We start from the raw sequence: 26,529 nt of genomic DNA on the forward strand, positions 1-26,529 counted from the left end.
TCCGTGCTCTCTAATTTGTATATTTTTCCATCAAGCTCTCCCGAAACCCATATTGCTTTTATTATTTGCATCCATCCTACTTTGTTTTCCGAGTCTCTGATATTTTCAACACCAAAACACTCGAGTTTCTAGACAACTTGCTCGATACTAAATGACACCTGTGGAGACTTATGAAGCTGGTTTGTGTACGGTGATTCCTAATGTATTCCAAAAATGTGAAAACGATTGGATATCGAGAAACGGCACTTGCTATCAGGATTCGTGTTGTATGAGTTTTGAGGCACGGCTAGTTAGTATCGAAGTAAAATAGTAAAAAAAAAATTTCAGGCTGCAACTTCCTGGTATTATCGACTTGCCCAATTTTCTCATGTTGTCTTCAGCATAGCTGGTTTGATAGTAATTATAACGTACCTTATCCGCTTCCGACCCAAACATATTCTTCCCGAAAACGTCAGAGTACTCGTTGATATCATGATACTGTTGATTGTTGCTCATTCTATTGATATGATACTGTTACATGTGAGTTTTTTTTAGAAAATAGAAAATATGCGAAAGAGCTACGAGGCATCGGAAATAAGGAATAAAACACTGCATTTTCAGCTTTACCACCTAGTGCAATCATTCCGAGTTCTCTCTTCCGAACCGTGTTTAATACGGGAAAAAGTATCTTTTTGTGCTCCTTTCCGTTATACATATGCATTTTGTTCGATGGCCCTGGCCATTTGTACGTATTGTATATACATCGACCGTGTGGCATGTGCATTCTACAAGAATTATACAAAAAATCAAAGGTTTATTCTAATAGCACAACTGGTTCAATTGGTAGGCGACGGGTATTTGAAACTCAGGTGAATTTCAACTTGCTCCAGGTGGTAATCGCAACTTCCATCGTTCTCTGGGTTTATCGGAATGAAGAGTCAGATACATATCTCTTGTCTTGTTTGAATGTTCCAGTAGCATCTGTGGCCGACATGACAAAAGCCACAGTCGCCATATTTCCGATCAACTTTGTCTGCTTTTTTTGTCGATTGGCTTGTTTCGACATTTTAAAAGAAAAGAAGAAGGGTGAGTTTTTCAGACAGAAGTCTATTTCAAATTTAGCAATAGCTGAGATTTATTCAAGTAACTGAACAGATCACTGATTAGTAACCCTTCGACTTGTGTCATAATCCTAATAATTTTGATTTGAGCTCCAGTAGTCGTTTCGATATTGTTCGACACTTCTCAGCAGCCGTCGACGTCGAGTCTTCTGAATTTCTATACCGTACCACTGGAACTCAGGCTGCAATTATGGCCCTCTTCTCTGTCGTCTCCTTGGCAATGAGATTAGTCTATAATAGTCTGCCAAGGCCAGTCGGTTTAACGATTGCGACGTTTTCATATGTAAGCTTTCAAATTTATGAAATTTCTAACAATATTTAGTTTTCAGATCTTCAGCATCTATAGTTTTGTGGTTCCTTTGATCATAGTTCAATATGTTCGAAAAACTTCTGAAAACCGAAAAAGTCGAATACTGAGTCACGTCGGGTTGAAAACAGTTGGATCCGAGGGAGCACAGAATTATTTTGAAATGATAAAATCACAATGGGAACAATGAAGATTGATAATTCCAAGAAAATGAATTGTTTATACCGAAAAACTTGCTTCTTTATTTCAGAATTTTTTAAATCTTTGTTCAATGTTTCGCTTCAAGATACATAGGGATGTTATTGAAGCTGACTAGAAAATACAAAAACTTCTTCACAAAAAATCATTTTTATACATACATCACATGTTGAAAACTTTCAGAACGCAGTCCAAATTAACAGATTAATTTCCAATAAGATATTATTAGAAAAATTGGTGAGGCTAATGAATAAAAGTGCTTACAAATAATAAATTTCAAGAAACAAGGATTAATTGTTAAATCACTCCCATTGAGACTTCATCATTCCGAAATAGTTGTCTGCTCCTTCTTTTCCCACTGACTTCAACTTGACATGACTCCATATTCTCGTTCTTCTGGTGCCATCTCGTTTTCTTCCGTAATCTACCATCACCAACGGAATCACAAAACAGTAAATACTGAACACCTGAAAAATGAGTTTCTTAGTTTAAGGATAGTTTCTTAGTGCTCCTCACATAAGATAATGTGGCAATTGTGAGATGTAATGGTCTGGGGGTGTCTTCGTAGAAAAACCGCATGGAAAGTGACAAAACTGGGTAGATCACAATGAAAACTGCTTGACTTATGGTTACAATGTACAAGAATTCAGAAGACTCCACGTCGACTGCCGCTGTGAAATGACTGTTGATTTCGAAGCGGCTTCTGGAATCCAAATTTTTGGTACAAAGCTTCTGAATATTGTTTTGTATTTCATGAAGTCTTTGGATTCACAGTTCAATAGATCCTGGTTTACTCTCCAATTCACCCCTTATTGAATTTAAATCATAATATTTGAGTTCAACTTATCAATTTTGTTTTGTTCTCAACCACTCTTGATAATGTCATTCATAACGTCAACATGTTTTTTGTTCCCCATTAATGCTTGTCACCAGAAAGTGGTTATTAGGCACAGTTTAGTTCTGAGAAACAATTGAGGTTAATAGGGTTCAGAAGAAAGATCAAGAAAACAAGTCACTTCGAATTTCTGAACTCGTTTTCACACAGGCGAGTGTTCGATATGCTAAACCACATTTAATTGTAATTTTTTTTTCAACTGCGAGGCTATGTAATTTAAGCTTACAGAACATGATGTTTTGGCTTTTTCGGAACCTTTCATCATTGAAGTATGATTTATGTTCATTAAACTTATCGCCATTTGTTGTACCATATAATCACATACTCAAACTTTTTCCTGGAAGTTTTTTCCTCCTGATATTCTAAATAATGTTTTTTCTTTAGATCAACTGATCAAATGACTTAAAAACCAAATGCCAATTCGAAAAACTAACCGGTTTTCTTTCTTCTTAAAATGTCGAAACATTATTACTGATAAGAAACAACAAATAATGTTGATGGGGAAAACAGCGGCGGTGACAAAACTCAGATCTACCATAGAATCAAGTGGAATATTCAGACAAGAAAGGAGATAAGATTCAGAGTCTTCTTCACGATAGACCCACGCAATCACCCCTGCCGACAAGATGATCTGAAACCGAGTTGCGTTCAAGTTCAAGACAAATCTAGAAAAATTCTTGTGGTCCCACGACTTACCCATTTCAACACCAGCAAGTACTGAATAACTTTCTGATATTTTAAGTAGTCATTGTAGAAAGCACACAGGAGTCGATCAATATAGAGACAATACTGACAAAACGCTAGACCCAACGTACAAAATGAGAATGTGTACCGGAAAAGAGCACAGAATGAAACTTGAACTCGCACTGCGCATGGATTGGAAACAATTGCTTTATAGGATTGAGATATGTGATAGACCTGAAATTTAAAATAAAGATTGAAAACGAACCCGGTTTGTGGTTTTTTAAGTCAGTACTATTCTGTAGTATTGTTGATTTGTTTTTGTTTTGTGATTTCCACCTAAACGTTCTTTTGATTCTGTTGATCTCTTTTCAAATGATTTTGAAAAATTGGTTTCGAATAAAATATCACTTGAAAAGATCACGTTTCTCCGGATGTTTATATTTTCGAAACTCGTAAATCACATGTTTCAAAAAATATGTACTCTGGAGGAAGCTGCTGGATTGCCACAATCAAGGAAACATAACTGATCGTGTATCATTCAAAACATCTCGATTATTTTAAAACTAACAAAGACCACCCGTAGAGAAGTTAGATGTTTGAAAATTGTGTTTCCCAGTTCTAGTGATCAGGGCGATGTTTCCATCACCCATCTGTTGTGAGAGCTTGGGAGAAGAGAACAATAGATAAAAAGAAGACTCACATGTATCATGATCATGTCAATGGAGTGAGCAAACATTAGAATCAACATTATATTCACCAAAACTCTCACATTGTCTGGTAACATGTGTTTCGAAGAATATTTCGATGCATAAATGATAATGACTAGTAATCCTAGTAAGCTAAAAATCACATGGGATCCTTGAGCCAATCGATAGTACCATGACGTGGCAGTCTCAAAACTGGTACAACAAGTGTCTTCGTAACAAGTTCCTGGTTTCGATATCCAGTCATTATTGCAGGTTTTGGTGTTTGTTGAGTGGACTGTACACAGATCAGATGCGAAAAAATCAGTAGCGGACAAGGCGAGACTACTAGGGGTGGTTAAAAGAAGTGACATAATACAATTAATAAATGAATATTTGAATATATTATAAATATTTGAGAACAGATACCTTGAGACAGGTAACATAAACAACGAAATGCGAGTGATATGTTATAATGATATAAGGCTCCACCAGATAATGATATAGTTTGAAAAGTTTTAGGAAATTTCCAAATTTCAAAGAATTATTTACTTTAGAGAGTATGAATTACGATGTCAGATGTCCTTTGTGAAATTTGCATCTGGAGAAAAAAAGAGAGAAAAACACCTGTTTCATGAGGTCTTACACACATTTTTAGGTGACGAAAATGAGAAGAAAAAGTGTATTCTAAATCAGATTATGGCTGCAACAATTTTGAATAAAAGGCTCCACTGTTCAGAAAAGGGTACATACATCACATGGTTGAAATAATACAGGAAGGTTTTAGGTTTTCCGTCTGATTCAAGAATATGAACATTTTGAAGTTAGGTACAGTGCTGGCCATAATTCTATCCCCTTTTGGTTTTTTCAGCATAACTTTTTTATTAGTTATCCGATTGATCTGAAAATTTTTCAGCCTACGGTAAGCATCTATACGCAAGATTGCAGACAGAAATTGCATCATCCAATAAAAAATTTTTAGCGTTTTTTTCGATTTTTCGATATTTTCACTTTTTCACGTTTTTCACTTTTTCCAGTTTTTAATTATTTGTGTTTTTCTGAAAAGTCCAAAGTGCATGTTCTGACTTGAAAGTTGATGTTTAGGTATGACTAGACCAACAAACAACAAGAACTTCCCGCTTTCTGTCAAGACCGCCATCTTTCGTGGTCATCTGAATGGACAGTCAACCAAGATGCTTGCTGCTCAGTTTCAGTGCTCACCTTCAGGAATCCGTAAACTTATCAAGAGGTGTCTTGATCAGGTAAATGTTAAAAAACACTTGTTTAAATCATACAAACGTTTAGAACACGTTTGAGCTGGCAAAACACCCAGGAAGACCTCGAAAAACCACCCATGTGATGGATCGCAACATCATCCGAGCGTCAAGAGAGGATCCTCGTAGGACCTCAACGGACATCCAAGTCGTCGTGACTTCTCCGAATGAACCAGTACCATCCAGAAGAACAATCCGAAGACGTCTCCAAGCTCAAGGACTTCATGGAAGGCGTCCAGTCAAAAAACCGTTCATCAGTGAGAAGAATCGCAGAAGCCGTGTTGAGTGGGCAAAAGCTCATTTGAGCTGGGGACGTCAGGAGTGGGCAAAACACGTCTGGTCCGACGAATCCAAGTTCAATTTGTTCGGCAGCGACGGAAACACATGGATTCGTCGTCCGATTGGAACCAGATTTGATCCCAAGTATCAAACACCGACAGTCAAACATGGGGGTGGATCGTGCATGGTTTGGGGATGTTTTTCCAGCCAAGGCATGGGTCCTCTACGAAGAATCGTTGGTATCATGGATCGATTCCAGTATGAAGATATTTTGGAGAATACGATGAGACCATGGGCACTTCAAAATGTCGGCAGAGCTTACGTCTTCCAGCAAGACAACGATCCGAAGCATACTTCTCTCCATGTTCGCTCGTGGTTTCAACGTCGTCGTGTGGATCTTCTGGAGTGGCCAAGCCAAAGTCCGGACTTGAATCCGATTGAACATATGTGGGAAGAGCTCGAACGTCGACTATCTGGAGTTAGAGCCACAAATGCGGACCAAAAATTCGCGCAACTCGAAGCCGCCTGGATGGCAATCCCGAAGTCGGTGATCGACAAGCTTCTGGACTCGATGCCGAGACGTTGCCAAGCCGTTATTGATTCTCGTGGATACGCAACGAAGTATTGAACTTATAAATTTTGTTTCTGGTCATTTTCTTTTTTATTTTTCATTTCCGTGACTCTATTTAGCCGATCTCTTATTTTTGTTGATTTTCTTGGTTTTTTGAAAAAAGATGAAATTTTTAAAATTTTTAAAAATATTTTAAAACCAATTTGTTTTTACATATTTTTTACCTTTATACACATTGCTGCCAAGTTTCAGATCAATCGGATAACTAATAAAAAAGTTATGCTGAAAAAACCAGAAGGGGATAGAATTATGGCCAGCACTGTATATTAACTTCCGAGAAAAATAAATTAACTTGTTTTCCATAAACGAGCTTTGTTCATTCAAATTTCATAGAGTTCCTTATTTCATTGTCCCTTAATCGATTTTTTTCTTATCCCGGATTAAATCAAGTAGACTACAAAAATCATATAACGCTGTGAAACTCTTCATAATTTTTTTCGTTTATAAATCTAACAGGTGAGTTTTTATGATTTCTACACAATACTTGGTTGGTTTTTCATCCTTGTTGTTGTCACCTGAAATCATTTTTCAAAAGTTCTATTTTGAAAATATATGTATTTTGTTGTGACTCACCAGCTTCAACAACACTCGCCTTCAGAATTTTTGTTTGTCATTTTTGGTTTTTGATTATTATAAAATAAAGGTACATCAAATGATGTTCGACAATTCGACCAGTTTCGCACTATATAATCGCCTTCAGCCAGTGACTGTTCGGCTTATATTTAATTGTCCAAACTTTTTGTGGCCTTTTTTCGGTATACTCTCTTTTTCATTCCTCTTTTTCGATCGACATTTCATTCCTGTTTCGTTTTCAGAATGTTCACAAAATTCCTCATCGTCATTTTACTGGTCAGTCTTCTCGTCAGTTTTGCAAGTGCTGATTTTTCTTGCTTCTTCGGAGATTGGATTTGTAAACATATTACCTGCCGGGTGAGTCACTTCTCTGGTTTCAGATCAAATGTTTACTGCAAAAAATATGAAAATGGTCGATTTTTTACAGAACTGCGAAATCGCCACCTGTGTTACTGGTGACTGCGTCTGCACAATTTGTACCTAATTTCTTGATAATGTTTGTATACAATGAACTGAATAAATAATGATAACTCACCTCGATATTATTGGAAAAACAATTCATTTACATCTTTAGTCTTACTTTGTTTGCTTCAAAAAATCGAAACAAATTCAAATCAAATTGTTATCAGTCTAGAGCGCTTTATGCTGCTATAAAATGATCGCGATAAATAAGAACCACTAATTTAATCTTCGTATCTGAACATGATCAAGCTTATCACTGCCTCATTCTTGGTCCTCTTTGCTTTTTCGGCAGCTCTTGGATCTGTCAACAGAGAGGAAATCATCAGTTGTTTCGGAGATTGTGTCAAATTGGAGGAAATCGAGCAGTGGAAGGAATGTGCGCCAAAGTGTTTTGGGACTTTCAAAGGTAGAATAGTTTAAAAACGCAAAGAGAAACGTTTTTTTCAGACCTCGTCGATGAAGGATTATTAGCTTGTGAAACGAAATGTGTTGAACTGTGGTTCCGACCTGAATACGACAACACAAAAGTACCAGAGCTTACAAAGTGCAATGAGAAATGTGTGGAAGACTACCGTAAAGCAGAATAAATTTTTTCAAAAATAAATGTTGCATCATATGTATCATGTTTTCAAAAACTCAGGTAATCAATTTCAGAAAAGAGTTTTCTGTAGTTTCAGTTTCCAGCTATAAAATTTTCTGCTGGCGCACCTCCGGCGCTGTTCTCACCGAACGGACATATCGACCTCAAATTGACTGTAATTTGGAGGTAGATATTTAGAAAACCAATAAAACCAAGACCTTTCATTATTGTATGTTTACTACTATGTTCGGCAGAGTGAATAACATTGTTTTCATCAGAAACCTTCAAAACAGCATGTTAAATTCACTATCAGCTCACTCATATTCCCAGTCTACAGCAAACGGAACGTTTTATTCCTTCTCCGTTCGAAATGCTGAAATATGCTCTTGTCTGGATTTTCGTTGCCTTCTTGGTATCCGTATCATTTGGATTTGATGACAAAGAAGACGAGATAGACTGTGTAATATCTTGTGGAGATGATGTTGAGGAATGGAAGGATTGTGCCGCTAAATGTTATGGTGGCTTCATGGGTTAGTTGATAATTTTATCGTAAGAGTACTAATTGACCATTTTAGTGTCGCGAGTATTCAATCCGTTAACTTATTTTTTAATTTTGATCTTCAGATGACAGTGACAATACATTCTTGGCTTGTGAAACAGACTGTGTTGACAGATTCTACAAACCAGATGTTGAAGAATCAGAGCTCACAGATTTGGAGGAATGTGCTCAAAAATGTGTAGATGACTATCTTCAGGATGAAGGTGGAAAGAAGAAAGTTTGATCGATTTGAGTATACCTTCTCGTTTTTAAAAAAAATAAATAAATCCACTTATTGTCCTCCCTCAAAGTGCGAAGAATCGCTTCTCGTCGTGCAGTTTTTCAGTACATTTCAATAGGAATTTCCGACGTCGTGCATGGGAAAGGAACATTTCTAAAAAAAATTTGAGAAAAAATCAAAAAACGAAAATTCGCGTGTGAAAAATACTGAAAAACTGCACGACGAGGAGCGATTTCTGGCAGTTTGAGGCCTCATAACTCGCTTCTGACTGATTTTCGGACATGGCTCTAATTTTGAGTCGATTGATATTAAAAATCTTAAATTTTGGAATAGTGGTGTCCCTCTTTAAAAACACCCTTCTTTTCACGGTTTCTCACCAACATTACAGACTTTCGTCTGGTAAATATTCTCTTATTTCTATAATCAGCACGTATGTATCTAATACACAGATCTGGAGTAAAGACTAGACATTTTCCATATAAGGCGGCAGTCTTCAGAGTTTGTCAAAACTCAAATCAACCACAATGGCCCAATCCGTCCCACCAGGAGACATTCAGACCCAGCCAGGAACCAAGATTGTCTTCAATGCCCCTTATGATGACAAGCACACCTACCACATCAAGGTGATCAACTCTTCGGCTCGTCGTATTGGGTATGGAATCAAGACAACCAACATGAAGAGACTTGGAGTCGATCCACCATGTGGAGTTCTCGACCCAAAGGAAGCTGTTCTTTTGGCTGTGTCTTGTGATGCTTTCGCCCTCGGACAGGAGGTTTGTTTTATTTCGAAAGTGATAGCAGTTTCTCATTTGTTCTCTTTCAGGACACCAACAACGACCGTATCACCGTCGAACCCACCAACCATCCAGATGATGCTGCCAAGCAGTTCCGTCGTGAATGGTTCCAAGGAAATGGAATTGTCCGTCGTAAAAACTTGCCGATCGAGTACAACCCATAAGCCATGGCTCCGATTCTAAGCACTTTTCTCACTTATTGTGTCTGGAATTTCATAGAAAATAGTTTGGTTTTAAATTTTTATGTTTGTTATGTAGATTGCAATTGATATTTTAATGGCTGAGTATCTACAATTTAAGAAAAGAAAATAGACTAGTAGATAGTAGATCCGTAAAACAGGAACAATTCGTCTCCTGTTATGTTACGTCAAGACTTCTTCAAAGAATATCTCACGGAGATTCATCGGAGAGATATTTTATTTAACGCCTAGCATCATAGCAACAAACGTAAAAACATTGTTTTGCTGAGCACCTGCTTTAGAGATGTTCCTTGAAAAAATAAAATTTGCATTTTTATCACTTCGGATTCAAGAGTAAAGTTGATTAGTCGTGAATAAAATACCGTGAATAAACAGGACTACTACCTAAAATTATTATTACAGAATTGAGTAATGGAATACAAAAGTTCAAATATGTATATAGGGTTTCCATACAGAGGCATAGGATCCCCCGGTTCTTACGCGCCCTGGATGACAGCGATATGCATATAATCCTTATTCGGAAATTTAATTTTCCCATCTTCGAAAAACTGAGAAAACGCTAAAAAGATGAACGAAGTTTTGAATCTTACAACAACAAAAAACACTCTTAAAAAACAGTTCTCTTCAGCTTTTGAAAGCGTCTTTTGCCTGAATATCCTCGATCTGATCTGTTTCAAACATTTCTCTCATGACCAGCCTACGAACGTCGGAAAAAACTTCTTATTTAAAATCTATACGTAGTAAGACACCGCCGAATCAAGAAATAACCTGTTCCTCTTCTCATTCTACAGACGTTTCAATGTCTATTCAGTTTTTCTTTCTTCCAGAAAAAGCGGCGTATCCACTCTCATCGGCATGGTTTTATGCTGAGCGGAGATCACATGAGATCGGAAGACAGGATGAATATTACATCCGAACAGGATTGATTTTGGTTCGGATGTTTGGAAAATAGGAAAAATGGGGAAACGGACTTGATTTGGAAAAAATAAATTCAGGACTGGAGGAAAGAATTTCAAAAGATGAAAAAATCAATTTACCGATCTGAAAGCGTGTTAAGAAATTAGTTCTACATAGAGTTAAATTCACGTATATTCAAAAAACTGAAATCCTGAATTTTCAATTGGATTACGTCTTCTTTCACTCTTCTCCATAGAAACCTTCAGATAATTGAATGAACACTAACAAAAAAATTAGTTAGTCTTGAGCATTTTGTTGGTACAGTGCGCGTCATAAAGATAGCCCCCCTTGCGATTATGTCAGATCTGGCTCAGCCGTAAGTTTTCATGAAAAATGGGTAACAGCATTCGATTCCTCGTGCAAAATAACCGCTGTAGTTCAGCTATGTCTTGGTAATAACATGAGACTTGATTCTACTATTTCTTTCAAAAACTGTACCATAAAAACAGATTCTCAGACGTTCTTCATCTTGAAGAAGCTCAAAACCATCTTCCTAAGTGAATTTCCTTCACATTGGGATGACCTCTGAGCATTCAGAGCCGCTTTTTTCAGCCAAAAGTAAGATGAAATTATTAGACAAGTACCGAAAAAAGTAAAATACCGTGCAAAAATATTGCTCCCTCTATTTGAAATGCGAATTACGATCGTTTTCCTCAAAAATCCCGATTTTTGTGTTTTTTTAGCATAAACTGGCTCTTCAAAGTAGAATTTTTGCTGTAAAAGTATGGAGAAAAATAAGATAACGCTGATAAAAATGCGAATTTTACTGATTGAAAACGTTTTTAGTGAAAAAACGGTAAAAAATCATGGAGAAATTGAAAATTCTCAAGATGGGCTATCTTTATGACGCGGCCTATTTTTCAAGTTTTCGATGGTATACCCGTAGTTTTTGTAGAAGATTCATGAAACTTTGCGCCCAGGGGTTATTTTGCACGAGGAATCGAATGCTGTTACCCATTTTTCATGAAAACTTACGGCAGATCCGACATAATCGCCACTGGGGCTATCTTTATGACGCGCACTGTATAAGGATTATTCTGAAAGTACGTGATATCACTGCAACACTTTTTTGTAAATACCAAGATACATCTAGAATTTTTTCCGCTAATTTTTATCTGTCATTTATGACATTTTCTACACTTTCAAAGAGTGTATCGTCTAGATTGCCAGTTTTTGCAACGCATGCTTCTTGGGCCCTCCTGGTTGGCATCCACTAGAGATTTGTTTCGGAGATATTCTCATCCCATATGTCATATAAAGCATTTCGTGACACGGCAAAGTTTAGACTGCTCGTTGTATTTTGCAACATTTCGAACCTGCACTGTTCTCGAAAATATCTCAAATGCATTTAAGGTAATCGACATTTTGGATATTTCTGGACTTTAATATAGAATTTCAGATCATACATATTCCCCTGTCTCATTGGGAGTTTAGTTCTGGTTACATATTTGTATAGCTATTTTTTCAAGGAAAGCCATTATTCAGTAATTTTGGATGGAAGGGTAGTTAATTTCACAGGGAGTAAGTGATATAATCCAGTTTGTTATCATGACCCTACATTTTCAGTTGAAGATTTCATTCCTCCATTTGTAAATATTGTTTCGGACTATTTTGTGAGTTTTAAAATTGACATCCGATTGTTGTTCTACCAGGTGGGCAGTGATTACTACAGAGAAGAAACATATGTAATTATGAAGAATAAAATACATTCATTTATCACCAAGACAAACCATGACAACTGACCTGAGAACTTGCAGGTGGCCACAAACTACAAAATTATGTCATGTGGAATTAGAAAGTCAATGTCTCAATTGACAATCAATACCATGTGCTTGTTGAAAGATGAGGAGAGTTTCATGGAGGGAAATCATCATTTAAATGAAACATGGCTGACCAAACGGTAGGAGATTTTTGCACTTTCTGATATTTTCATCCTTTTTTAATACGGGAACCGTTATTTGAAGACTGGTTAAATGTTAAGAAACGAGAAATAACAAATATGCGGGTGTTTCAATCTTCCAGGTCATGCTACAACAGTCCTGAATTCCGGAAGCCTACTTTAGAACTACTCGAAGATACAGAAACTGTTCGATTTGCTTTTATAAGAGATCCCATTGAACGTTTTGTGTCTTTGTACCTCGATAAATGTCAGAAGTAAGTGTTTCAACTGAGCAATCACTTACTTTTTCTTTTAGGGAAGACTCTTGTTGGTCCTGTAAATCCGATATGAGATGTGTTGTTCGAGAAATCTACAACGGACTGAAAGCTCTTCAAAATCATAGAGATTGGAAGCCAATTCCTACTTATATGGACCTCCATTCCGCTCCATTGTCTTGGAACTGCAATTTTGATAAGGATTTGGCAAAATGGAGTTTATTAATGATGGGGTCTGATGGAGAAGAAAGAAAATCGTCGATTCTGCAACTAGGAAATATTTTAAAAAGACAAGGAGTCTCAAATGATGTATTGGAGAAGGTGCAAACGGAATCAATGGGTGAGTCAAGTCGGTTTCTTTTGATGACTGAGTTGAAGAGCTTTGATTTCAGACGGAGAAACTGCTCACTCTACTCATAAATCTTCTCGGAGACTAGACGCCGAGCGACAAGTGAGAGAGGACCCTGTTGTCAGAGACTATCTTCACAAAATCTACTTCTTTGACTACCTGGTCTTCCCATTCAGTCGTGCTCCTTTGGATGCAAAATATCAAACTGATTTTTGGAAGATTCCAGAGAATCGATGAGACTCTTCATAATGGTTTAATTCCAACGGGTTCTTAGAGTCATACATATGAATATTTCTTTTCAAAATTGTCATAAAACTAATTTCAAAAATCTAGTTTTTTCTGTCGTTGATCTTTCGGGATGCATTTCTATTTCATTGTTTCTGCGTTTTGACGGAAGGAAGCTGATTCTTGGTCGCAAAAATGTTGAAATCTCAAGCGCACTTTCAAAATATCTTCATTTTCATCGAAAATGGTGTAAAATACGGAGATTTCTGTAGAGATACGATAGTTATTGAAAAGAAAAAAAACTTGTCTGTTTCACTTGTTCACACGTTATATACCACTGAACAGATACAAATTTATACAGAAACATATCAAATCTCTAATAAACTAACTACATAAAATGTTCTTCTCATTTTATTCACACAATGCCTTCTACTTCTTGTTCCTCTAAAAGTTCTTCTGAAGTGTCAGAATCTTTCTGCTCGATCACAAGAGAAGAGTTTCCAAGATTTCCACAAAACTCAGTTTTCAGCATGTTGAAGTATTTAATAGGTTCTGTAGAATTCGTGGTGAGAACATCTTGACACGTTGATTGAATTTCGTCCAGAAGACAATTTTGAAGATTGCTCCATTCTTCACACATTTTATCACTTATCTGATGAAAAAAAACAATTATTAAAACCCTGCTTCCTTATATATTTCAAGAGGTTTCAATTTGTAAAGTTTCATTCATTTTCAGAGAATAATTGCAAAAAATATTTGAATCGAACATCTTGCACTCGTCAAAAAAACAAATGAAATCATCGTCTACCTATTTTCTTTTGTCAATTTCACTCACCTCAAAACCAGTTCCAAAAATGACGTGAATACAGGAAACGTTTTGTCCAAAATTATAGATCAGTCTGTCAGCACATTTTGAGAATGGACCATTATAATATACATAAAATGGGCAAACACCACTCAATGTTAGTCCAGAATGTTCCACCGAGTTTCTGATGACATGGGAGCATTTCTGTATGAGTTTCAGATTATTTATGCTGACTGGAGAATTCTCTTACAATTAAACTCACATCAGCCTCTAGGCAGGATTTGGAGATATTCGAGTAATAATCCGGTATTTTCAATAACCATTTCGTATCATTCAACTCATTTTCGATGAGACCATTGGCTTCGTGAAATACCTGATATAGTTTAGAAACCACTTCTACAAGAGTCTGTATATCAAATCACTCACTGCACTACATCCAAGTTTTCCATGAAAAATATAGGATTGTGCTCGAAACACATAAAATGGAATAGTAATCATAGCCAGGCAGAGCCATATCAAAAAACAACCGCCACCTTTCATCAGGAAGAAAAAAACAACTGAAGACGTCTGGCGTGTTCATTGTCGTGGTTGTTCAATGAGATCACTTTTGAAGAAATAGAAGAAAAAGAAAAAAGAGACCAATAAAACCAACTGATGACAAATTTCATTCTACCCACAAACTGTTACGAACTTTTCGACTGTAAACCGGTTTCTTTCCGATTGAAAATTTGAACAAAACGCATTTCTCAAGATCAAAAATAAAAGATATACATCTTTTAACTTTTAATTCTGTCCATCTCAAGAATGTGTGATAAGAAGATCAAGAAAGGGAGAATCAGATTTATTGAAAATTGGAGGAAGCAAAAAAACAGAAACTTCGACCTCATAGAAATGGAACTGACAGTATACTGCTGGATTCAAAGTGAATAATTATTCATTTTATCTTTACTAATAATATTCAGCAGATCTGTCCGTCTGTCCGTATGTCGCCGACTCTAGCGCCCTCTGTACTGAACCGTTTTTAATAAAATTTACACAGATCGATTGGAAATTTTCCCCGGATGATGCCCGTCTATTTTTTTTAGTTAGAAAAGTTCAAAAATAGGTCACTACGTGAAAAAAACGTGGTTCTCAAGCCTTTCATTGGTTTTCATTTCCAAAATAGGAAAATAGGAGTTCACGGGGAAAATAGTTATAGAACTTTTTCATTTTTCAAATGAATTCATTTCTTCATATTTTGGGAAGGTTTGGAAAAGCTTGCATTAGAAATCTCAGGTCAGATCTATTCTGCAAACTTTGACATGTTTTTTGCTAAAAACAGTTGGATGTGGGCGACACGAGTCAGATTTTGAAGTAGAGGTTAGATAATATTCAACTGACCCGTTTGTCTGCGAATAGTAAGGAATCTGACTACTTTCAGATGATGCACGGTATTCCAAACAGCGAATCCAGTTTAGCCTATCGGTTACTGACGCGTTTTACGTGCAGCCCGCGAAGCTTCCCGCGTCAATAATTATTGTGATCTCTAAAAAATGTTTGATCTAGAATGTACGTGGGAACGCTTTTTTGACACATGAAGCACGTTTTGATCTTTTTTGGCTTAAACAAAGCTTTTACCGAAAATCCAAAACGACCATCTGATAGGAAATGCTGTTTGCTTCATTTTAAGCTATCATTTGTTAATTTTGGTTGCCTGAAAATGCCGATAGGGCTCAGAATATATTTTTCAGGAAAAAACCGCTGTTTTTGGAGCAAAAGTCTAACTAATTCCTGGCTTTCAGTGGTGAGCAATCAAATTTCATCGAGGTGCACAATAAAAGCAGGTCTCGGTCGGCAGATTCGCGATTTTTTATATGAAAACACTGATTTTCGTTCAAACCATAAAAAGAGCCCGATAAAATCATTGACACGACATAAATTTTTCAAATTGTGCTCAAATGATAGGTATTGAGCCAATCTATCAGACTGTCGTTGCAGAAATTGAGAAAAATTTGAAACAAAAGCACAAAAGCTGAAAAACAGCATTTGCAAAATAATTTTTTCATGTTTGTAATTCGCAAATGCGCTCTAATGAGAAAAATCCTGAAAATTCCATTTCGCTATTTGGAATACCGTGTGATGGTTTTCATCCTGCCGAAACTCTGAAAAAAGTGCCAGTTTTTCTGAAAAGAGAAATGAGGCCGTTTCGCCGCCGATCAGTCAATAATTTAGGATACAGAACTTTTTGGATAAAACCAGACTAAAAAAATGATTTCAGCTTATATGAAAAAAAGAAAGATCCTGTGGGAGGAGGCGGCATCGCCGCCAAACAGCCAAAAATTCAGAATAAGCATTATCGGTTCAGCAACTTTGACGGTGTTCAAAAATTACAATTCCACAAACACAGAGTCAGAAACTGATGATAGTTTACAATAAGAGTCAAATACTTTAAGTATTAAAGTTTAAGTGCATTTTTTGAAGATGTGAACAGGAAAGTCTCCGAATTCCTAAGCTTCAGTAAAATCATGTTCAAACAGAGAAAGACATAGTAGAACAAACTCCAGAAAAATTATTTCGGTAAAGGCTCAAGAAGTGAGGGTGATTTGTGAACAAGGGATTCTGCCGTAGCTCGGTCACCTACAAAAAAGTGTTGAATTCTAGGCTGAGGAGTTGTTATAACATGGTCTTAGTCCGTATACTCAGAGGAGGAGGCAGCATCATTGCCGATCAGTCAAAAGTTCAAATTGATGTTTGAAAGGTCTTTCGCCTCCCGAGGAGGGAAAAAAGGAGTTACCAAAAAGTCATTGAGAAAATTTGTAGAAATCTTATCTGAAAATCAAAGATGTTTTAACTGTTCTTTGTCGGAACGGCCTGCTTAGGTAACAAAAACTATCAACAAGTGAAGAAGCTATACAATCCAGCAGTAAGAGAAAATTCTGAGACCTCGACAGTCTGAACTATTTGAGAAGTAACACCCAGAAGGGTGGTGTAGAGAAGGAGGTTGAGCAGCCGTTAGGCTGCGTTAACCGACTGGTTAGACAACATTCGTTATTATGACAAAACGTGAGAATATTTTCATTCCAGAAAAATCAATAATCCATGCATAAAGCAGGGACAAAGTTATAAATTTCATCCGCATAGAAGTCTTTCTTCATCTGCTTCTTTCTCATTTTTCCCTCTTCTGGCATTACGTCACAGGCGTTCAAAATTGCACGAACCAAACACGGCTGAGAGTTCTTGTATGCTTCACATTTCTCCGTTTCATTCTGAAATTTGTTGTAAAAAAATTATCTAGGCTCAACTCAACTTACATTGAAAAATTCATGGAATACAGTCTCGATACAGGGGATTTGATCACCTACTTTCCCTATTAGTGTATCGGCACATGTGGAGAAATGGCCATGGTAGAATGCAAAAAACATACATGGATTGTACTTTCCATCAAGGTAATACGATTTCAAATGGCTTCCAGAACTCTCGGCGCATTCCTGAAATTTAAACCGATATTCTGGAGAAGCTAGTTGAACTCACAATAGCTTCCTCACATTTGGCTGATATATTGCTATAAACTTCCGGGTTTTTCAATATTCTCTTTGGAAACTGTACTGTCAAAAACTCACTGGTATACATTTCGGAACATCTTTCTCAAAAGTGTTCAAATCTTTCGTGAATAAATTTGTTTCAGCAAAAATGTAATATACAGCAATAATTACAAATAAAGCCACCAAACAACTAGCTTTTTGTGGAGAACATTCGATCATCGTGTACCAAAAAAGTGAAAAAAAGAAAAAGTGAAAATAAATTAAATTGTTTTTGTCTACTGGGCGAACATGTATTTTTGTTTAAAATTGTAACAAGATCAAAGGTCATTTTAGAAAATTGGTCAAGAAACACTATTGTTTTTGTTTATTTAATTGAAATGAGTGTTAGTAGTTCAGTTGTTCGTTGGAAAACTATCAACATGTACATTCAGCAATACGCAACAAAAATTCGGTTACTAAAAAGAAATGGCAACTTTTATTTACTTAACTTTTTCAAATTATTAGTATTCAAATCAAATATCAAATCGTTTATCTTTCCCAATTTCACTGAGTTCGTCCGTCTGAATTTATTGTAAGTGTTGTATGGAACTAGCAGTTGAATTGACCTGCTGAAAATTGAATAACTGCATTAATTGAGTTCCAACGAAGCAGAAAACCAAAAAAAAACCAACGATAAGGATCAATCAAGAATCAGGAAGCCGTTTTGTTAAAGATTTCAGATGCCTAAAAACTGCAATACATGTATTTTAATTTTGTCAGTATTTGTCTTATAGTTAGTGTACGGTAGCCAAACCAAATTTAAAAAAAACTGACATATTATTGCTACTGATGCAATCAATATCCATACGGTTATAGTATTCACATATTGAACTTCCGTTCATTTAGGTGGAAATATCTTTAGTTACACACTAAATCTTTGGAAGTTGGAAAAAAAAAATCTTTGGAAGAACCGGCCCTTTTGTGCCAGGCATTCAGAACACCAGATTTGTGACAAAACTGAACCGATGAAATTGAACTGCACTGTTTCAAAAAATGAAAGTTACTTAGTTTGTAAATTAGAATAATACGATTAGTAATGACAACTCAGGCCGGAGAACACAAGTGATTGTGAGTATAACGTTTTGATATGAGAAGTCGACGTCATAACAAAATATCTGATATGCAACTTGAAAAGAAAAAGAGAAAGAAGATTATGACGCCTTCATACAGTAAGATTGACCGATCAAACATGGTTGGTGACCGGTCAAACTTGGCGGCAATTGATAGAATACTTTTCATATCATTGTTATTTCGTTGGTGTTAACAGTTTCAATTTTCCCGTCATTTTTCAAAATTTTCAATCTGTGTTTCCAATATTCCATGTCCTTTTTTTAACACTTCTGTGTAACTTTATTACGGAAATGTATGTTTTGGGCATTTGTGCGATCTTTATTCTTCCCTCCACAAAATAGTTTGATACTTTGATCAAATCTAGACAAGTTCTGAGCAAATACACTGGATTAAATGTTACAACCTATGATTACTTTTGTTTTTCTCAACGCCAATTCTGCGCCCATGGCTAGTGAAGTCTGAATGATGTGTTATAACTCTCAATGTACCCAGAGCACCCAGATTCTTACAGAGATACGTTACATTATATCACTATTATGGCAATTCCTGTTCACATTTTCGGTACTTACTGTATTCTAGTAAAAACTCCGAAAACTATGGTATCAGTGAAATGGATTATGTTAAATTTTCATGTGTGTTGCATGGTTTTAGACTATGGAATATCTGTACTGACAGTTCCTTACATGATTTTTCCCGCATTGGGCGGATTTCCCTTGGGAATTTTAACGGAATTCGGAATTCCTATAGAAATCCAGTCTTATTTCATCCTAACTTTGGTGCCTGGTATGAAAATTGAATTTTTGCACTATTAATTTTCCTTTTCCAGTTGTCTCCTCAGCAGTTATCACGATGTTTGAAAACCGATATTTTATAGTTTTTGCTCAAAATACGAAATGGCGTCACTACCGTTTTTTTGTATCTATCATTAACTATTCTGGTTCTGTCACTTGGTCCTTACCAGCGTTTTTCTTAGTGCCAGATCAAAAGATGGCTATTAAAATTGCTCTGGAGGTGAGTGGTTTTAGACAAACAAAGTGAATTATTTTAAGAAATGAATTTGAAGTCACGAATTCAAATACGACGAAGTGTATGAAAATATGACAAATCTGAGTATGGTTTAGCCCTAGTTGCTAGATTCAAAAGCTAGTCAATTTTATTCAAGTGAATATGATAAAGCAACTCGCCAATGATTCTTTTAAGGAATCTGCGAATAAGAGTATAGAAAAAGCTGGCCGAACATCAATTCTCAAAAGAAAAATAAAATAATTTATTGTTTTCTCATTCAGATGTTGGGCCCTATTCCTAGTTACATTCGTAATGGACCCATGTATGTACTATCTCTTGAAATCAAATATGTCACTCTCCCTTGCTTCTTAATGGCTTCTCTCATTGCCGTCCAAGCCGTTATGTTTGTTACTCTAATGACAAGAGAGCTGAAAAAGCTGAAGAAGACGGCTAGATTTTCCGAAAATACGCTGAAAATGCAACGAAATTTTTTACATGCTATTTATATTCAAGTGGGTGTTTTACCATTCATTTTCAGAACCCTAATTGTGAGAAAAAGTTTCAGGTCACCGTGTACATGGCTAGTATTCAAGTACCAATTGCTTATTTCGTTGTTTCTATTTTATTCAAATTTTATTGTCAGAGTGCAAATAATATCGGAATTATCATTTTCTCATTCAATGGGCTCTCCTCTACAATTGTTATGATCTGGATACATAAGCCTTATAGAGATTTCTGTTACAAATTTCTTAGAATTGAAAAGTGGAGAAAGAAGACTTCACAAGTAATTTCTCAAGGAGCTATATCATCTATCGCTCCAAATTCCGTCAGAAATGTAGTGGTAGCTTAGAAAATGTTATTATTAATCAAGCAAATGTTTTAAATGCCAAAATTATTATCGTCTACGAGATGCCAATTACACATGTCTCAACTCGTACATTGAATGTTTTTGTTTTGATGTATTCCTAACATTCCCACGAAGATCTCCAGTGGAAAGTCTGCGTCCTCCTCGATGAAATAATGAACTCGAGGCTAACTGATCAGAACTTCCATTCATTGAACGTAGATTAGCATGGGATCCCTGGAACATGGGTGTTGTCCGCAAGTTGTCAAATAACTATAATTGAATGAACTTACAAGTTGTGCCATGTAATCATCCTGAATATCATCTTCACTCGATCTATCAATTCGATCCGCTTGTTTCTTCAGTTCTCCAAGTTTCTTATCAAGTAAATCGCTAAACAACATATATAGTTGATCGATATTTTCTCCGGAGTCCATGACCTGAAACATAATATTTTTTCATCTCCTTTCAATACTTCTTTGGCTCACCCTAGCCAACTGCATATCTTTTGGAGTGACTGTCTGCTGTTCCGGTGCCACTTGACTCATACTCTTCACTTTCTCAATCCTTTTATTTTGTAAGGTGTTCTTCGCTTTTGTCAATTTTATCGCATCTTCCAAAGTGATCTTTTCATAAGCTCTGACAATAGATGTAGCATCAAAGCTTTGTCGTGTTTCATGCCTCATTAGAACAGGTTTTATAACTTTTGCGTTGAAACGTTCAAAACTGAAAATTGTTGTCATTGAATTTGAATCTTCAATATGTACACTCACTTTTCAATAAAACTGTAATGACCTCTCTGTCCTGCAATGTCCTCGACACCTGACATCATATAATCCAAATATTTGTTATAGACACTTTCAATCATTGTTGCTTCTCTGTGCTCTTTCCTTTTAATTTTCAAAAAATTGACAAGCGGTCTGATTGTTATTCCCTGGAGGAACACTGTGAAGTAAATAACAGCAATTGTAGTTGTAATAAACATTGGTTTAGCAGCAATCGAAGCAGGTATTGAGACAGCCAAACCATAGGCAATCGCTCCTCGGAGACCACCGTAAGACAGAATAAATTGATCAACCAGTTCGAATTTCTTGGCTCGGAACTTGTTCAATACGTAACATTGAACGACCACTCCGATAGCTCTGTAGATCAAACAGAAGAACAATGTGGCTCCAATAAAAATGAGATCCACGTGATGTTCTGAGGAAATTGTAGAGATACCTAGGAACATGAAAATGACAGTTTCGGAGCATTGGGAGAGCATTTTGGTGAAGTATTTAACTGAATTAGTGGCAGCTTCTGTGATATTTCCTTTAATGTATTGTTTCATCAACATTCCACAAACCGCAATTCTGAAAAGACTTTATGTTTCGCTTCAACAATTTAGTGGATTGAACATACGCAATAATTGAAGATAGTGAAACCATTTCAGCAGTCAGATATGCCATATAAGGAAGAAGAAAAATGAAAACTGGAGCCAGAATTCTGATTTCTTGTGTGTACCTGAACATTTATTCATTAATTAATTGGTGCGCAGTCGTTCCAAATTTTTCAGTTATCCTCACTCACTTCGTTGTTAAACTCGTTACAATTGCAAAAATAATTCCTATTGCAGCACCACCCATAGCTACAACAAAGAAAGAAAGACCGCCAGTCGCATAATCCCATGGAGACAGATTCTCGGACCCGATCAATGCGAAACTCTTGAACATTTGATACAGAACCTGAACGAAAAAAGATTCTTTCAGCAATCAAAGCAATGCCTACCACGGTGACTCCATCATTGAAAAGAGCTTCTCCAAACACGTTTATAAAAAGGAACTCGTTAACATGAATTTCTTCAAAAACTGCAATAACTGCAACTGGATCAACAGCTGAGATGAGTGCAGAAAACACCAAAATTTCAAAAGTGGTGAACGTCATGGTAAACAAATCGTATTGAGCCATGATTAGAAGTGATCCACCAATAGCAAATGTATTCCAGAGAGTACCGATAACGGAGAAGACTAGGACTGAGTCAAAATTCTTGAATAAAGCTCGGTTTGGCATGAAGTAACCTGCAACGGGTTAAGGGAAAAGATGGTTGGAGACAATTCAATTTCGACTCGCCTGCATCGAAAATGATTGGAGGGAGAAGATACAAAAAGAAAGCGTGGGAATCGAGTTTTGCTCCGGATAGACTGGTTTGATGAAGGATGTATCCGAGTCCCAATCCGACGATAATAAGCAGTGAAGAGTCAGGAAGCCATTTAGAAAGTGGTTTCATCAAGTTGAATACTGAAATAATTGAGAGTAAAAATATGCAGTTATGATATGCGAGAAAATGGAAAGTCTCAGACATTCACTGTCAAATCTTTCTAACAAAAAACTCACAAATCTTGGCCAATGAAGCAACGAGAAGCCATGTTGTAATGACGTAAACTTGATGGACATCTTCCCAATTCCAGTTGAATAACTGCAAATAATTCGTCTTCAATTATGAAATAGTAGTAAGTTTTAAAAAATTAAACCTCCGCCAATCCATAATCGCGAGCTTCCATTCGCTACAAATATATTATCCACCCCATATTGTTCCCAACCCCCATTATTCCTCGAAGAAGGGTGGCCCCAGTCTTTGATTGTTTGACGTTCGAAACGGGGTAGGAAAAGCTATTCTGATGACGTGATTAAGAACAATCTAGCAATAAATGTCTTTCGGATGAATATGACATCACCGATTTGGGTTCAAACTGTTAAAAAGATTTGTGGAAAATCCGGATTCTGCTATCGTTCTATTATCGAAAGAAAGACAAAAGCAACCGCTAGAACGGGAAAATGTTGATTTCTGAACATATAATTGTTTGTGATCTAGAAAGCTATATAAATTTCTGATATAAAGCAATAGAAATCCCGGATATAAATTTGAGAAGCAATCTCTGTTAAAATATACCAGTGAGAACGGTTTAAAATCTAAAGTTTTATTGAGAATGTTTGATTTCCTGTTCACGCTCAACATTTGTTAGTTTTCGAAAAACATACCCTGAAACTCTTAATCACCCCTTCTTCTTCCACCTTGTCTGCTGTTGCATAACATATCAGAAGAAAAACGAAAAGTTTGGATGACATCTGAAAATAAATACGGAGTGTGTATTGAAGTTTCGGTGGAACCAAAAGAGAAGATTAGATCATTGCAATCAGTAGTAATGTTAGTACTTGGTTCTCATAGTTTTGATTCCTTTTCTGTTCGGAAATACTCGTTAATTTCAATTTTCTAACTAAAGAGCGTCAATCTTTTGAATTAACAAAAAATGGCGAATTTCGTTAATATCGAATCTTTGGCCATACGAGAGAAGGATCATTTTCAGAAAGTAAAAAAAGAAAAAGCAATAAAATGTAAGACAGTAAAAACAACACTGTTCACTTTTCTCTTTTCGTCTGCGTTTCGAAATTGTACAAAAAAGAAAAGAAATTGATATCTTCTTTGTATCACAAGGTCATCAGAAGGGAATCAACAGTTGAAAATAATGTGATTCAGAGAAAACAAAAGTTTCAAAGCAACACAACTAAGTATGATTTGATAAATTACTATTCATCATAATCGAGGATTATCCATTAGTAGTTCAAGTTGCAATCTCGGGAAAAATTGGGTGTAGTTCATCAAATAGATAATCGATCAAATCCAGTTCTCCGCTTCGATTTCTTCCAGTGTCAATGATAAACAACGCTTGATGATAAGTGACGTTTTCAATTCTTTACAATGCCCAAAATATTGATTTTTAAATTTTTAGAAAATCCAGTCCTGCTTCGAACTATTCGTCTATTGTTACACAAACAGAAGTTTTTTCAATAGCAGTAAGTCCAAATACATAGGTGAAAAAGTCAAGCTTCGATATTTGAATTTGCTTGAATAATTGACTTTCTTGACACGAACATAACTTTTTTAGAGTTTTCTCCCGGTTGAACTATTTTTTTACCGAACAAACTCCAGGCAGCAGCACGATACGGTGTATGGATATAAATCATGACCAGTGTGGAAATCAATCCATGCATTGAAATTGCAATGATTGCAAAATTGGAAAAAGTCTGATTATAGATATTTCCAATCATAGAAATACCAGCATAAAGAAAAGGAACCAAAAATGTAACCAATGGAACTGACATTTGAATGAGTAGAGCAGTGAAGAACTTTTTCTGCATTTCAAACGTTTTCTGGGACATCCTTCCATTTTTTAGTTGAAGATGAACATTCCACACAAGAGAAATATTGAAAACGGTTATTTCGTTGGCTATGAACAATACGAAAATGTTCACGATGAGAGCGTGGTAAACAAATGAGTCCGCAATTACGAATACAGGAGTTTCATATAAATATTGAGGTAGACATGGCAGTTGCTGGTGATTTTTGAGTCTGTTAATACTATAAATATAATGATGAGAACTTACTTTGAAGAGAACTTTCCTCGCAAGTGTTTGCTCTGGAACCCACAAAATGAACGGGATGCAAATTAGAAAAACAATCAGATAATGGCCTCCTAACCATAGTTGTCGCAATGGAGTCCAATGTTTCTTCCATTTGAACACACAAATAGTATGAAAACGGTTTTCAAATACGGAACACATTGAAATAATAACGCCTGAAAACGATTACTATTTTCAAGTTGATTTTGAAAACAGCTGTTATGAATTAGTGCTTACAGCCTAAAGTTATGACAATAGAAATGACTTGAAACAGAGTTGAGACATGAAGTATTTCAAAAAATCCTAGAGAACACAGTGCAAACTCCGGAAATAAGAAGAATGGGATGACCATCACTCCGAAAGTATAATCAAATAACACGATCCAAACATGTAGTACGACGAGAGGGCATTTAGCAGAACTCATTTGTGTGGGAGTTTTGAACAATAGACAATATATTCCTAAGCAGTGTATTGGAACAGATATTGTACTTGTGAAGTGTAAAGATAAGGATAAAAAATCGAACGTATCGAAATAAGAAATATCGGGTGTGCAAGTTGAGTTCATTTATGATTTTCTTGAGAAAAGAAAGTGAGACTTGCAATCCCTCATGAAAAACATCTGCGCACTAATTTCTGACCTGAACATCTGTATGGCCTTTGAACAATGGTTTTCTTTTTACTCTCATAAACTTAAGACGAAACATAAATCTTTTTGCACAATGTATGGTGAGATCGAATAATAACACCTGTTGTTGTGTCTGTTTGATGGTGATAGCCTTCTGTTTGAAACGTAAAGGAGGTGTTTTTCTATTACAAGGATATTATTTAATAAAGAAGATTATCTAGCACAGTCTTAAGGGTATCTGGATTCGAAAAATTTGAATTTTGATTGATTTAAATATTTATTCACATATGTACAAATTCAAAACAAATACACAGATTAATCCGAGAACTCTTCCTTATCGAAGAGATATTCTCCAAGCCCTGGACCAGCTCTCTTGATATTGGCGATATAGCGAGCAAACTCGTTGATGGAATGTACCTGAACTTGTTAAAATGATCATTCTGTCATATCTATAATTAAATTTGAGTTCACCTGCTCTTCCAAATATTTCTCCTGAATATAATTGGTCAAATGAGCATCATTGCGTTGCTCGGCGATTCCGTGAAGTTTCAATAGAGATGAATTATTCATCTTCTCTAATGCCAGTGCAGCCTCAAAAGCTTCCAGAACGGTTCCCCACTCATCTTTTTCTGGTTTCTGAATGTTCTGAAGAACAACACGTCCACCACGAACAGCTTGGATTCTCATCAACTCTGTGGCGTGTCCACGTTCCTCTTCTGATTGTTTGGCGAAGAACTTTGCAATATGTGGGAGTGCAACGTCATCTCTGTCGAAGTGAGCAGACATCGAGAGGTAGACATACGAGGCATAGAGCTCAACGTTAATCTGGAAACAGAAAAGGGGTTGACGGGAACATTGATTCTAAAATTTGTGGGGTCATTTCAGATATGTTACATGTCTTTGTTGACATCATTGTCAACTTTCTAATACATTTGTTCTCTTTTCTAATTTCCCAAAACTTCCAACATAACAACTAACCTGTTTATTGACGGCAGCCTCCACTTCATCGTGATAGTTTTGACGAGCAAGAGACATGATTCGATGATCTTGTGATGATT

At 36.2% G+C, this 26,529-nt stretch overlaps 10 protein-coding genes across 10 annotated transcripts; 5 read left to right on the top strand and 5 right to left on the bottom strand.

Annotated features, from left to right (window-relative positions):
• Nucleotides 1-708: 708 nt before the first annotated feature.
• On the top strand, nucleotides 709-1,597 carry GCK72_018961 (uncharacterized protein; the record flags this gene model as incomplete). The annotated part of the gene is made up of 4 exons (XM_053732819.1): nucleotides 709-822; nucleotides 870-1,065; nucleotides 1,229-1,383; nucleotides 1,430-1,597. 4 exons carry the CDS (start codon nucleotides 709-711, stop codon nucleotides 1,595-1,597), a joined length of 633 nt encoding a protein of 210 aa, XP_053581732.1.
• Nucleotides 1,598-1,907: 310 nt separating this feature from the next.
• Nucleotides 1,908-4,241, bottom strand: GCK72_018962 (uncharacterized protein; the record flags this gene model as incomplete). Its single annotated transcript, XM_053732820.1, has 5 exons — nucleotides 1,908-2,072; nucleotides 2,122-2,337; nucleotides 3,036-3,131; nucleotides 3,197-3,418; nucleotides 3,885-4,241. The coding sequence occupies 5 exons, from the start codon at nucleotides 4,239-4,241 to the stop codon at nucleotides 1,908-1,910; spliced, it is 1,056 nt and encodes a 351-aa protein (XP_053581733.1).
• A 3,085-nt stretch (nucleotides 4,242-7,326) lies between these two features.
• Nucleotides 7,327-7,673, top strand: GCK72_018963 (uncharacterized protein; the record flags this gene model as incomplete). Its single annotated transcript, XM_053732821.1, has 2 exons — nucleotides 7,327-7,462; nucleotides 7,534-7,673. 2 exons carry the CDS (start codon nucleotides 7,327-7,329, stop codon nucleotides 7,671-7,673), a joined length of 276 nt encoding a protein of 91 aa, XP_053581734.1.
• A 363-nt stretch (nucleotides 7,674-8,036) lies between these two features.
• On the top strand, nucleotides 8,037-8,448 carry GCK72_018964 (uncharacterized protein; the record flags this gene model as incomplete). Its single annotated transcript, XM_003110603.2, has 2 exons — nucleotides 8,037-8,196; nucleotides 8,291-8,448. 2 exons carry the CDS (start codon nucleotides 8,037-8,039, stop codon nucleotides 8,446-8,448), a joined length of 318 nt encoding a protein of 105 aa, XP_003110651.2.
• Nucleotides 8,449-8,969: 521 nt separating this feature from the next.
• On the top strand, nucleotides 8,970-9,403 carry GCK72_018965 (uncharacterized protein; the record flags this gene model as incomplete). Its single annotated transcript, XM_003110470.2, has 2 exons — nucleotides 8,970-9,218; nucleotides 9,269-9,403. 2 exons carry the CDS (start codon nucleotides 8,970-8,972, stop codon nucleotides 9,401-9,403), a joined length of 384 nt encoding a protein of 127 aa, XP_003110518.2.
• A 2,795-nt stretch (nucleotides 9,404-12,198) lies between these two features.
• Nucleotides 12,199-13,136, top strand: GCK72_018966 (uncharacterized protein; the record flags this gene model as incomplete). The annotated part of the gene is made up of 3 exons (XM_053732822.1): nucleotides 12,199-12,296; nucleotides 12,592-12,890; nucleotides 12,943-13,136. The coding sequence occupies 3 exons, from the start codon at nucleotides 12,199-12,201 to the stop codon at nucleotides 13,134-13,136; spliced, it is 591 nt and encodes a 196-aa protein (XP_053581735.1).
• Nucleotides 13,137-13,539: 403 nt separating this feature from the next.
• Nucleotides 13,540-14,469, bottom strand: GCK72_018967 (uncharacterized protein; the record flags this gene model as incomplete). The annotated part of the gene is made up of 4 exons (XM_003110277.2): nucleotides 13,540-13,776; nucleotides 13,960-14,133; nucleotides 14,192-14,302; nucleotides 14,356-14,469. 4 exons carry the CDS (start codon nucleotides 14,467-14,469, stop codon nucleotides 13,540-13,542), a joined length of 636 nt encoding a protein of 211 aa, XP_003110325.2.
• Nucleotides 14,470-16,997: 2,528 nt separating this feature from the next.
• Nucleotides 16,998-17,538, bottom strand: GCK72_018968 (uncharacterized protein; the record flags this gene model as incomplete). The annotated part of the gene is made up of 3 exons (XM_053732823.1): nucleotides 16,998-17,174; nucleotides 17,220-17,396; nucleotides 17,440-17,538. The coding sequence occupies 3 exons, from the start codon at nucleotides 17,536-17,538 to the stop codon at nucleotides 16,998-17,000; spliced, it is 453 nt and encodes a 150-aa protein (XP_053581736.1).
• A 2,943-nt stretch (nucleotides 17,539-20,481) lies between these two features.
• On the bottom strand, nucleotides 20,482-22,949 carry GCK72_018969 (uncharacterized protein; the record flags this gene model as incomplete). The annotated part of the gene is made up of 10 exons (XM_053732824.1): nucleotides 20,482-20,646; nucleotides 20,703-20,849; nucleotides 20,898-21,135; nucleotides 21,183-21,761; nucleotides 21,811-21,912; nucleotides 21,979-22,133; nucleotides 22,177-22,466; nucleotides 22,519-22,686; nucleotides 22,783-22,864; nucleotides 22,920-22,949. The coding sequence occupies 10 exons, from the start codon at nucleotides 22,947-22,949 to the stop codon at nucleotides 20,482-20,484; spliced, it is 1,956 nt and encodes a 651-aa protein (XP_053581737.1).
• A 2,837-nt stretch (nucleotides 22,950-25,786) lies between these two features.
• Nucleotides 25,787-26,506, bottom strand: GCK72_018970 (uncharacterized protein; the record flags this gene model as incomplete). Its single annotated transcript, XM_053732825.1, has 3 exons — nucleotides 25,787-25,888; nucleotides 25,943-26,296; nucleotides 26,450-26,506. The coding sequence occupies 3 exons, from the start codon at nucleotides 26,504-26,506 to the stop codon at nucleotides 25,787-25,789; spliced, it is 513 nt and encodes a 170-aa protein (XP_053581738.1).
• Nucleotides 26,507-26,529: the final 23 nt, after the last annotated feature.

Source organism: Caenorhabditis remanei, chromosome V (assembly GCF_010183535.1).
Source record: "Caenorhabditis remanei strain PX506 chromosome V, whole genome shotgun sequence".
In the NCBI taxonomy this organism is placed as follows: Eukaryota; Metazoa; Nematoda; class Chromadorea; order Rhabditida; family Rhabditidae; genus Caenorhabditis; species Caenorhabditis remanei.